The sequence below is a fragment of the Hydra vulgaris genome, chromosome 01 (genome assembly GCF_038396675.1).
Source record: "Hydra vulgaris chromosome 01, alternate assembly HydraT2T_AEP".
Lineage (NCBI taxonomy): Eukaryota > Metazoa > Cnidaria > Hydrozoa > Anthoathecata > Hydridae > Hydra > Hydra vulgaris.
Genome location: NC_088920.1, coordinates 59,646,960 through 59,660,108, shown reverse-complemented (window position 1 = coordinate 59,660,108; position 13,149 = coordinate 59,646,960). Strand labels below are relative to the sequence as shown.

The 13,149-nt window shown below is 30.7% G+C and overlaps 1 protein-coding gene across 1 annotated transcript in view; it reads right to left on the bottom strand.

The window, feature by feature from the left end:
• LOC100215352 (zinc finger protein ZPR1) overlaps window positions 1-13,149 on the bottom strand; it is a 30,993-nt gene that overhangs the window by 13,431 nt on the left and 4,413 nt on the right. Inside the window, exon 3 of the mRNA XM_065788827.1 lies at window positions 6,468-6,558. Within this exon, the coding sequence (XP_065644899.1) occupies window positions 6,468-6,558 (91 nt within the window). The remainder of the gene's footprint in view (window positions 1-6,467; window positions 6,559-13,149) is intronic.

Here is a 13,149-nt window from a genome sequence, read left to right as displayed (position 1 = left end):
AATAAACATTAGGAAATAAGTTTTGAGTTTATTAAAATCACTAAAACATTTTATTTATTGAAATATTAACAAAAAACATTTGTTGTTTTGCCATTATACTTCCAGTAGAAAGGTAACATCACGAAACTCCACGAATCTGGATAGTTTTTTAGATTGGGTTTTCCCCTTCTATTAAAAAAATGTTTGCTCTACATTATACAGTGTAGTTCAACTGTAGACTTGACAAAACAAAAATTGTAGTTAAGCAAGGAAACTTTGTTTTATTTTTATTTCCACTAAAATGTTTTGCTATTATTTAAAGTAAAGTCAAATCTATTTACACTATTTCTTACTAAATCAAAAAAAAAAAAAAAAAAAAAAAAAAAAAAATAATAATAATAATATTTTTGGTTTTAAAATTTTATAAGCAGAACTTATTTACAAATATCAGTATAACTTTTAAATTTGCATATCTTACATTTATAGCACTAATATTAGTTTTGTTTTTAAAATAAAATAAACATAAGTAAGACTTTTAAAGTGTTTACTTATTGATCGTGTTATTTTTATTAGGTTATACATTTTATAAAAGGTTATATATGAAGGGCTCAGTGTAAAAAGTACTTAAGTTACATTTTTTCAAAAATGAGTTAAGACCGGTATATTATTTGATTACCTCCCCTAAACCATTCCTGTAAATTTGGGCCATGGAAAAAGTACCGAAGTAGCTTAAATCGAATACTATACATCAGCTGTTTTGGTAAAATTTTGAAGAAAAAGTTCTTAAGTGCTGATCTTTAGGGAAAAAAGTTCTTAACTGTTACTAACCAATCACAAAAATACTGCCAGCCAATAAGAATGCACCAAAGAGTCACACCCTTCCTGTTACTTTCAACAACAATGGCTGACACCGTAGTTGAGAAAAGTGAAAACAAAACTGGGAAAAAAAGAAAATCTACACCAAATAAATGGTCAAAGACTGCAATAATGCGTGCCAAAGCTTTAGGTATGTTGTTTATTGAGTAATCAAAATAATGAAATTAAAGATAGCTATGTATACTAACTTATATTTAAAAAAAAAAGTCACTTTACTTTAAATCATGCCATGAGGCATGATGCTATAATTTCGGCTTCCATGCTGTACAGACTGTACACAGTACTGTTATCACTGCAGAATTTCGGCGATTTGAGGACTTTATTATTAACATTATGTAAAATCTAGATCTAGTCTGTTTTAAATTATACGTATATTAGCCTTAATTATTTATTTCTATTGAATTAAACAGTTCTCAGTTCTATTTTTAAATAGTAGGCCCTATCTTAATTTGATTTTTTTTACATTTATAGTTTATAGATCTAGTTACTAGATTTAGTATTAGCCTATCTATACTATTAGTATTACGCCCTCTTCACCTCACTCATTTTATGTTGTAGTCTAATGTAAAATGTAAACTTTATATTTGCAGGCGATGCGGACAAAAACCACGTGGGAAAGGATGTTGATGAAAGGAGCCAGCACTATGTGGACTGCAGGTGCAAATGCCTAGAGAAGTTTAACGATGGAGAAAAGAGTAATATTTTTAAAGAATTTAATGAGCTTGCCACTATTAGGCGAAAACAGAGTCAGGCAGTCCCCAAAACATTCCGTAGCAGCTACAGCTACACAATAAAAGAAACTGGCTCTCCTATACCTGTGTGCAAAAATGCTTTTTGTGCTCTGCACGGTATTAAAAAATCACGCCTGAAAAAAAAAGTCCTTGACTTTGAAGAACCCCTACAAGACTTAAGAGGAAAGCATGGCCATCACAAAAAACTTAATGATGAGATTCGCCAAGCAATCCGTCAACATATTTCTTCATTTCCTGCAAGAGAAAGCCACTATTCTCGAGCAGACAATAGAAAATGGATCTACCTAACCTCTGACCTTAACATTTCTGAGATGTTTAGGTTGTTTTTGGAACAACACCCAGACATGAAAACTATCGCCAAAGAATGGATCTACAGAGATATTTTCAACTATGAATTTAATATTAGTTTTGGGTTTCCAAGCACAGATGTGTGTGACACATGTGAAAACTTTAATGCTGATATTAAATCTGCCACTGTCAACATAAATAATGATTTGGTGTTAAAACTGAGAACTGAACATGAAGTTCACAAAAGAAAAGGGGATGCCTTCTACGAGCAGATAAGAGAGGACAAGCATCTTGCTCTTTCTACCAATAATACTCAAGTCATAGCTATGGATTTTCAAAAGAACCTGCTTCTACCTGTTACTGGGATTGGTCAGGAATACTACAAAAGACAGCTGGCTGTGCATAACCTTGGCATTCATGATGTTTGCTCTGGAAATGCTTCGATGTACATTTATGCCGAAAACTTTGCTCACAAAGGACCCAATGAGGTTCTTTCATGTCTGGAACACTATATAGATGAATTGCCAGCGTTGATAAGGAAACTGGTCATTTTCACAGATAATTATTTTTCACAAAACAAGAACCGATACATTGTTGCTTTTTTGCAAAATTTATGTAATACTAAACTCAGTGAAGTTGTTATTAAGTACCCTATTCCTGGTCACAGCAGAATGCCATGTGACAGAGACTTTGGCAGGATTGAAAAAAAAAAATTAAAAACAGATAAGTTTCATAAGCCTTCTGACCTGGTAAATCTTATTGCCAAATCAAGCATTAATAGTTCATGAAAAATTGTGTATGTCGAACATCCATTTACTGACAATTTGGAAATGGACAGTAGACCTGTTGTAAGGGTTAAAGATTTTAAATCTAGCCTGGATAAAGTAATTAAAGCGCCAGAGGGTATTGCCAGTCTCAGAGGGATTTTATTTGAAAGGCTGAAGAACCCTGTAGGCAGAAGCTCAATGACTGGCCCCCTCACTTCCATTTAAATTTATTAAAAAGGGGAAAATCACTGAGCACCTTAAAATCGGCAATTAAAGATTGCCCTTTGGCATTCAACGGTTTTCTTCCAATAAAAAAAGCAAAATTAAATGATATTATGTCACTTTTGTCGCATGTCCATCTTCCAGAGAGTGTAACTTTTTACACTTCCCTTAAACCTATAGAAATGTCTCCAGAAGAGGATGAGCAAGCTGATGATTTTGAATAGGGCATTAATTTAATTTAAATTTGTATAGATAATTATGAGGAGGCTGAATAAGTGCGAATTTCATAACTGTGAATCTGCATAAGCGCGAAGCAGTTGCAAAGACTGGCATAAGTGCGAACTGGCACAAGCGCGAATTGGCATAAGTGCGCCGAAAGAATTTGCAAACATTGGCATAAGTGCGAACTGGCATATGTGCGAATCAATTGCAAAAACTGGCATAAGTGCAAACTGGCACAAAATCGAACTGCCATAAGTGCGCCGAAAGAATTTGCAAACATTGGCATAAGTGCGAATTGGCATAAGTGCGAACTGGCATGAGTGCGAATTGGCATAAGTGCAAACTTGCCAATTCGCCATATATGCCAATTTGCACTAATGCCAATGTTTGCAAATTCTTTCGACGCACTTATGCTAATTCGCGCTTGTGCCAGTTTGCACTTATGCCAGTTTTTGCAATTGGTTCGCACTTAAGCCAGTTTGCACTTATGCCAGTTTTTGCAAGTGATTCCCACTTATGCCAGTTCGCGCTTGTGCCAGTTCGCACTTATGCCAGTTCGCACTTATGCCAGTCGCACTTATGCAGATTCGCAGTTATGAAATTCGCACTTATTCAGTCGCCCTATAATTATTATGGTAAATAGTGTTACCATCAAGATTGTAAATAATCATCACATCACATTTGTTTTACTATTTTTGTTGACCAATAGTGTAAATTCACTTTGTGTTTATACTTTTTTGTTTAAAATTTGAATGGAAATAAACATTTTGACATAATCATAAACAGAATCTTGTCAAAAAAGTGTGTTTATTGTTAAAGAATATTACTATTTGCCATTAGATGTTTACCTTAAAGGCAGTCTTTTAATAAAATGATTTTCCAGTAGGTATTATTCAAATAGCAACTATAACAAGTATCAGCAGATTGTTCCATCTTATGTAACCTACACTAATAGGCAGATGATCACTGATGAACTTAACACTGGCAACAGAAATGTTATCTACCTATTAATTAAACATCATACTAACAGTTGCTTGAATTATAAATAAACAGGGTGTGAGAAGGGGACTATTATAGATTGACAAAAACATTTATTGGTGCAAAACATTGCTGGTAAATTTAAAAATTAAGTTGAAAATAAAAATTTAGGGCAAAAAGTACCTAAGTGCAAAACATCTTATTTATCACAAAATCATTATTTTTTTACAAAACAAGTATAAAACTTGGTTTAGATATGTAGCAGTGTGTGCTGGATATAAAAAAAAATGTTACAGTTGAGTAAAATGAATAAAAGGTATTTCAGCTTCAATTTAAAAACTTTGACCTACTTTTTCTCATAACTCTCAAAATACACTTAAGTACTTTTTCCACTGAGCCCTTCATATGAATGCATTTTTCTACATTAAAAGTTATTTGCAAAAGGGAAAACCCAAACATAACATTTATAACTCGAGTTTAAGTTATCTGAAAGATATTTTTTGTATTGACGTCATTTATAAACTACAAAATTGCATTAGTCAGACCAGTATTTTTTAAAAAAAAATCAAAGAGCCGGATCTTACCTTAATTTTAATCAGTTTTTTGCTAATATCTTGATAAATGTTCTGGAAAGTTTGATTAACACGAAATTTATTTTTTTAAAATATTAATGACATGAACACAACTTGTCTTGGCACTTGGGGATCAATTTAAGAAATTAACTTTTGTCAGAATCAATTTGAATGGGAAGCCCGTATAATTAAAGATTGTATTTCATAAAATATAAAAAAATATAAAAAATTTGAAAAAATTGTACAAATTATACAAATAGTTTATTTGAGTACATTTACCACGGTTTATCATTGTCTGATTTAATCAAAGGTGGTAAAAAGTTACACAAAAAACATGTTACAGTGAACAATTGATTAGCTGATCCATAAAGATGTGGAGATATTTCTGATTGGTTGTCAGAAAACTTTTATACTTATAAAAGATGTGGAGATATTTCTGATTGGTTGTCAGAAAACTTTTATACTTATAAAAGATGTGGAGATATTTCTGATTGGTTGTCAGAAAACTTTTATACTTATAAAAGATGTGGAGATATTTCTGATTGGTTGTCAGAAAACTTTTATACTTATAAAAGATGTGGAGATATTTCTGATTGGTTGTCAGAAAACTTTTATACTTATAATGGCTCACTCGGATTCTGACAAATGCTATTGTTTAACTTTCTACCACTTTTATATTTGTACTTAATTGTGACCTTCCATTTCAAAAAAATATATTTAGTCCTACATCAGCTTGATTAGTTGATTATGAAAAAAACATTACTCAGTAATAGTTTTTTATGAAAGCAACACATCTTGTTTTAGTAATACTTTTTTTTCTAAATTGATTAATTGATTTGTTCACCTAAGTATAACAAACTGCAGATTTGCACTGTTGAATGTAATAAGCTACACTGCCCCTAAATACTTTTTTTTTGTTTAATACTTTGTATTTTGCAAACTAGAAGCAAGTTTATATTGCATCAAATTATTTGAAAGCAGAACTGCTTCACAATACCGCTGATGATATTTAGTGAGTGGGCTTTTTAATATATTTGTATGTTTGAGTTTTGTTCGAACCTTTGGCGCGGTGTTCATCCACTCGTAATTCATTATGTATTTATGTATGTTTATGTTCAATTGTAAACTTCTTGTTTATTTTGATTAATAATTTTATTAACTTTGATGATTATTATTTTCAAAATTTTATTGAAAAGTTGTTGTTGAAAGTTTTGTTTTAATAAAATCAATCGTACAAACTGTTTTAAAAGATTTACATTTAAATAATAAAAAATAATTCTTAATTATATAGTTTACTAAACTTAATATAATTCTTAATAAAACTTACTTAACTTTATATAATTTGAAAAAAAAAATTTAAATATTTACTTTTGATTTAAAAATCAATAAAAGTAAATCATCATTTAATTTAAAAGCACTTTACTAATATAAAAACATTTGATTACAAAAGATTAATCTTACGAATTTAATTCTTTTAGCGTGTTGAAACTTTTCAAACATATACATAAACATATATAAATTTGAATGTTCTTAAAACTTCTGAAAAGCTGTGACCAAGTTGTCACAATTAAATATAATTTGTGTGGTTTGGAGGAGTTCAATCGCACCCACTTCCCAACCAAGCCCGCATTTGATGTTAGCATCACAATTTAAAAGGTTTTTAAGAGGTTTATGTTAAAGTTACATAAATTATTATTATTACAGGAGATGTCTATTATAGCAAAACTATCAAAATCTTCCTAAAACTCAAAAGCCTAAATTTTTGAATCTTATTAAAAAATCTTATATGTTTGTCAGATTTTGACACCTACCTCCTTGTGAAGTAAAAGCCGGACCTTCAAAGTCTAATTCTTCAATTCGAAACATTGCTGATGCTTGCTTAACAACTTGACGATCCATCAACTTATTAAGAAAACAAAACAAACATAAAAATTAATACATAATATAGAAATAAATATTTCTATATACAATGAACAAAATTTAAAAACTAATTGCAATCAGTTTCATCATCAAAGAAAATATGCTATATATACCTCTCTCTCTCTCTCTCTCTCTCTCTCTCTCTCTCTCTCTCTATATATATATATATATATATTTATATATATATATATATATATATATATATATATATATATATATATATAACCCAGGGTTTTTTCAATCTCTCTCTCAATATATATATATATATATATATATATATATATATATATATATATATTGAGAGAGAGATTGAAAAAACCCTGGGTTTTCTAAAAAGTTGTGTTTTACCTGATATAGCCAACAAACAGATTGATCTATTGCTTGACATCCATACTATTCCAGCTTCTTTATCTAAAGTGATTTCCTGCTTAGACTCTTCAACAGCTTGTGGTCCAGACAACATAACCAACCCTCGGAATTAGGAAAAAAAAAAAAGAAGGCAATAATTTGCCGACCTCAATCTTTTAGAGGTCAGCATCAGGTCGGCAAAAAAATTTGATACAAAGGTCTTGCCATAAAATATAGAAATGAGGTCGGCAATTTTTTGCCAACCTCAAACACTTTTAGGTTGGCAATTAGGTCAGCATTGCCGAATGCCAACCCTAATTCCAAGTGCTGCATACCTGTTATAGTCTTGCAGAAGTGTTCTCTATACTTTCAAAAATATTAAACAATTGCTTATCAGAATCTTGTTTTCCAGCCTGCTGGAAAGTGGTATCTGTTATTCCTATTTTCAAAAACTCTGGAAAGCAAAATGACTCATCTAACTACTGTCCCATTAGTCCTCTCCCTATCTTAAGGAAGGTTTTGAATCTTTAATTAACAAACACTTAATCTTTCATCATTAATCTAACAACTTCCTTTCTGATCATCAATATGGATATAGATCTTCGCATTCTACAGCTGACTTGCTAACAGTAATAACCGATAGGTTTTATTGTGCATCAGACAGATGTGGAGAGGTTAAGGCTATTGCTCTCGACATTTTTAAAGCTTTTGATAAAGTTTGGCATGCTGGTCTTCTCCATAAACTTTCTTCCTACGATATATCAGGTAAGATCTTTAAGATTATTGAAACCTTCCTTACCAATCATAAAATAAAATTTGTCCTCGATGATAGCACTCTTCTTCTTATCCTGTAACTTCAGGGGTTCCTCAAGGTTCTATCCATGGCCCTATACTCTTTTTAATTTACATTAATGATCTTCTAAATATTCTCACATCTAAGGTGGCATTGTTCACTGACAAAACTATCATTTATTCCTGTCTTGATAAGAAGCTAACACTCTCTGATTGCTTGAAAGGGGCATTTGAGCTTGAAAAAGATCTCACTTCTGCTATAGCATGTGGCTCTCAATGGCTGATGAACTATAACTCAGATAAAACCCCATTTTTTTCGGCTAATTGTTATCTTCCTATGTTTACAAATGGTAATGTACTCGATGAGTCATCTACCCTTCATCTTCTAGAATTAACTCTTACCTCTGATCTTTCTAGGAAACCATGTATCAAATCAATTGCAAAGTTAGCATCTGCTAAGGCTGCATCTCTTTATTGTGCTTGCCACTTTCTTACTCAGGATTCTATTCTTTATCTCTATAAATCTCAAATCCTTCTTTGTTTGGAACACTGTAGCTATATCTGGGGCAGATATTTCGATGATGCCCTTTCTCTTTTAGACAAGGTGCAAAAACATATCATAAACATATTTTGATCTGCTCTTGCGGCCAAACTCCAAACATTATCACATCATTTAATGTTGCTTCTCTTTTCAATAAATACTATAATGGGCAATGCTCTAAAGAGCTGTTGTCTCTTGTACAATCTACTAAAATTCATCATTGTGTTACTCATCATTCAATTAAGTCTCACCCTCTAACTGTGACTGTTCTTAAATGGTCCAAAAATTCTTATTCATCTAGTTTTTTCCTCGAACATCAGTTCTTTGAAATTTGCTTCCTTCACCTTGCTTTCCTAATTCATATAATCTTTTAAGTTGCCTTTCAATTGTTATCTTGCTCTATAAACTTTATCTTTTCTCTTCCAGTAACTTTCAACTCTAATAGTGGTTGCTTGCAGCCTTGTTGAAAGTGAAGATTTTGAAAAGAAAAAAAAAAACTAAGCTAAATGGTTGTTTTCTTTTGGGAGGGAGGGGGAGGGCATTGGGTTTTCAAAAATTCCAAATTTTTTTTATTGTATGTGTACAGTAATTTTTTTAATTTCATAAATTTACCTCCTTATTGCTCTAGTGTCCACTACAGGGAAATACTTGTTTTTTTAAAAATATTCCTCCTAAGAAAGGTCCTAGGCATGATCAACATTATACATTAAATATCTTTATTGATCATATTCATATTTTTAAAACGGGGTGAGAACAATGATTAGCCAACTTGGGGTGACATTAAACACTTCCTGTTTTTATTTTTCAGATTTTGGATAGATTCCTTTTGCAAAAGGATATGTGCCAAAGCTTAAATTGTTCTTAAGAATATCTAAAATGGATTCAATAAGAACTATTACAGTGTCTTCACCACCAGGTTCTTCATTTTTTCCATTTTATCACCTCAGTTTTGCAACTGAACCAAAATAACACAATATACAGCTCTATTAATCTCTATTGTGTGTATTTCTTCACCTTTTAGTAAACTTGGTACTGATGTTCATTTTTACCCCGCTGTTCATAGTCATCCTCATTGACGGTACATGTTGAAAACCTGTAGAATAGACAGATGAGCATGAGTATCATTTTCACCAACAAACCTTGTTCTTGTGAAGTGCATACAAGTTTCCAAAATGTTCTCTCATTAAATGAGCAAACATGTCACAAACTTGCATGCATATAACGTATGTATTTAATGTTTTAAGGTTGTATGCACTTCACCTAGACAAGTCCACAGTCTAGTAAACCAAAGCATAACTTTTTTTGCCTCACAAATTTCCACTTTCAGACTGTGAATAAAGTTTAACAATTTATATATATAGTGTTCTGCTTGTAACTTTGCACTGACTTAAGTTAATGTTATAAACTTTTACTGTTTATAACATAAACTTTACAAAATAAAGATCTAATATTAATATAAAATGACAAATCTGAAACGCTTGTTCAAACAATAGGCATTTACGAGGAGAGGAAAGATATAAAAGTACAAGAGATTACTAGTTATTTAGATATTTATTTTATTTTTTACTAGTTATTTATTATTTATTTATTTTAGTTATTTACTATAAAACTAAATATCTAGTAATCTCTCGTACTTTGAAATTTAGTTAATTTTTATTTCCTTTCTAAATACTTAAATAATTTGCTCTAATATTAATAACAACTTGCAACAAAAAACAATTGATTGGTTTTGGATTATTCTGTAAAGAGTTCAAACGAAAAATTATATTCTAAACACCATTTTGTATATAAATAGAGTGTATACAAGAGTATTTACAATATAAAAAACAATAGCCAATTTTTGTTGCAACATTAGTACTGAAAGGTGGGTTGTACTATTAGGTTTTGTTGGTGTTTTTTAAATGGGTCTGGTTTTTTATTCAAATGGTAAGTGAATTTGTAAATAAAACCTGATTTAACTGATGCATCTTGACAAGGAGGAATTGGTTGTTTAGAAACACTTTCATTTAAAGAATTGGTTGACAGTCTTAGCTCGATAGTTTGAGGAAAACACTTTAGTATGCTAGGAGTGTGGTTAAAGTCAGCATGTATATAACATGTATAGAATTATCCGGCTTGCAGAAAGGTCAGAAAAACTAATGATAATGAAATTACAGCTTATGGATATAAGGAAATCATTATTTTAAAAATATTTTTTACAAAATACTTTTTATTTTGTTCCTTTTGTAGGCCACTCCAGTTCTTAAACACTGTTAGACTATTTCTCTATATAATCTGAATTCTTGTTGTAAGACCATGACAATTGTTTATTATAGCAAACAATTATTTATTATTGCAAGAAATCGATGTAAAAAAGTGCTGTCTGATGCTAAGCTATATTATTCAAAGTTTGCTAAATCTCGTATCTTATCAGAAGTTAGGCTCTGAAAACTTTTGGAAAATCTTCAACAATATTATTAACAAAGGTATTTTCTAACATTCCATTTCTCATTCATGGGACTGGTCTTATTACCTCTCCTAATGATAAGGCAGAACTATTTGCAATAAACTTTTCTTCTAATTTGACTCTTGAATCTTATGACCATTCTCTTTCTACCATTCCAATTAACCCATTGTTAGACATTCAAATCACTCCAGCTTCGGTTGCTAAAGTCATATCTCAATTAAACTCTTCTACAGCTTGTGGTCTAAACAACATTTCTGTTATAGTCTTACAAACTATTTAATAAGTGCTTGACTGAACCTTGTTTTCCTGCCTGCTGGAAAATGGCATCTGCGGTTCCAATTTTTAAAAACTCTAAAAAACATTATGACCCCTCCAAATATCATCTTCTTTCGGTTATTAGCAAGGTCTTTGAGTCTTTGATCAACAAATTTCTCACATCATGTCAAATAACTCGAAAAAAATGGTCGAGTCAAATAACTCGAAAAAAATGGTTTTCAATCCTCTTGCTCTACGGCTGACTTGCTAACTGATGTGACTGAAAGATTTTATCCTGCATTAGATAGAGGCAGAGAGGCTAGGGCTATTGCTCTTGACATATCTAAAGCTTTCAACAAAGTTTGGCATGCTGGTCTTCTCTATTAACTGGCTTTATGTGGCACATCTGGAAATGTTTTTGAGACTATTAAATTGTTTCTTTCTAACTGCTTTATCAAAGTCATCAAAGGTAAACACTTTTTCTTCATTTCCAGTAACTTCTGGGGTTTCTATCCTTGGTCCTGTTTTGATTGTTATCTACATAATCTTCCTGACAACCTTACATCTAATGTAGTTCTTTTTGCTGATGACTCAGCTTTATACTCTTGTCTTGAAAAAAAGTCTTCTCTGTTTGATTGCATATAACAAGCAGGCAATCTTGAATCTGATCTCACTTCTGTAACAGATTAGGGCATGCAGTGGCTTGTGATCTTTAACTCCAACAAAACTCAGTTATTTACTGCAAACAACTATCACAGTACTGTTGTCATTCCTATATTAATGAATGGCAATCCTCTCACTGAATCCTTTTCTTAATGTCTTCTTGAATTATTGCTCACTAATGACCTTTCATGGAAACCATATATACAACCCATTGCTGAGCTGAGCTTTTGAGCCTCTGCTAAGGTTGCTTCTTTTTATTGTGCTTGCCATTTCCTTATTTCTGATTCTCTACCTCTACAAATCTTTTATTTGCTGTCATATTTAGGCTGGTTCTTCTAATGATACTCTTTCTCTTCTAGACAAAGTCCAAAAGTACATTGAAAATGTAGTTGGACCTGCTTTATCTGCTAAGCTTGAGCCTCTCTCCCATCATTGTAAAATTGCATCTCTTTATCTTTTCTACAAATACTATAATGATTACTGCTCAAAGGAGCTATCATCTCTAGTTCCATCAACCAAAACTCATTCTCACTTGACTCCTCATTCAGTAAAGTCTCATTCTTTTACTGTATCTGTCCCTGCATGCTCTAAAAACTTTTATCTGTCTAGTTTTTTTCCCCGAATTTCAACTCTTTGGAGCTCTCTCCCATTTTCATGTTTTCTTGACTCATACAACTTTCAACTTTTTAAGTCTTCTGTCAACCTTTTTTTTGCTCTTTAAGCTATTTCTTGCTCTCAACTCTATCTTTTATTTTCCTGCAACTCCCAACTTAAAAGTGGTGGCTTGTAGCCTTGTTGGGAGTGAATCAGAACTGTATATATGTATATATATATATATATATATATATATATATATATATATATATATATATATATATATATATATATATGTATATATATATTAATTTTAGTTTAATACATTATTTTCAGTTGAAATTAATAAAATTAATTTCAACTGAAAATGTATATATATATATATATATATATATATATATATATACATATATATATATATATATATATATATGTATATATATGTATATATATACCATTAAACAAACTTTTTAACTAATAAAGTTATTATAATAATAAAAAACAATAACAATTTTTGACTACCAAAAGTCATTTTCAGTTGAAATTAATTTTTTAAAATTTGATTAAACACCTATAAAGGTAATTAAAAAAAAAACAGTACAAAAAATGTAATTGTACTGTGTACACATAATCAATAATATAAATCCAATTATACAATAAAATCTTTTAAAAAATTTAGCATGTCATATTAAAGAACAAATAGAAAGTAACAAAAAAATAGGTAGAAAAATACATTATAAATATAGAAATAGTTAAACAGAAAGTGTTAATATAGAAATAGTTAAACAGAAAGTGTTAATATAGAAATAGTTAAACAGAAAGTGTTATTATTACATGGTTAACCTTTTTATTCATATCAGATTTTAACCTATGAAACTTTAACTGAAACTTATTACATGCCAAATCAGAAATAATACAGAAAAACACTTATTTA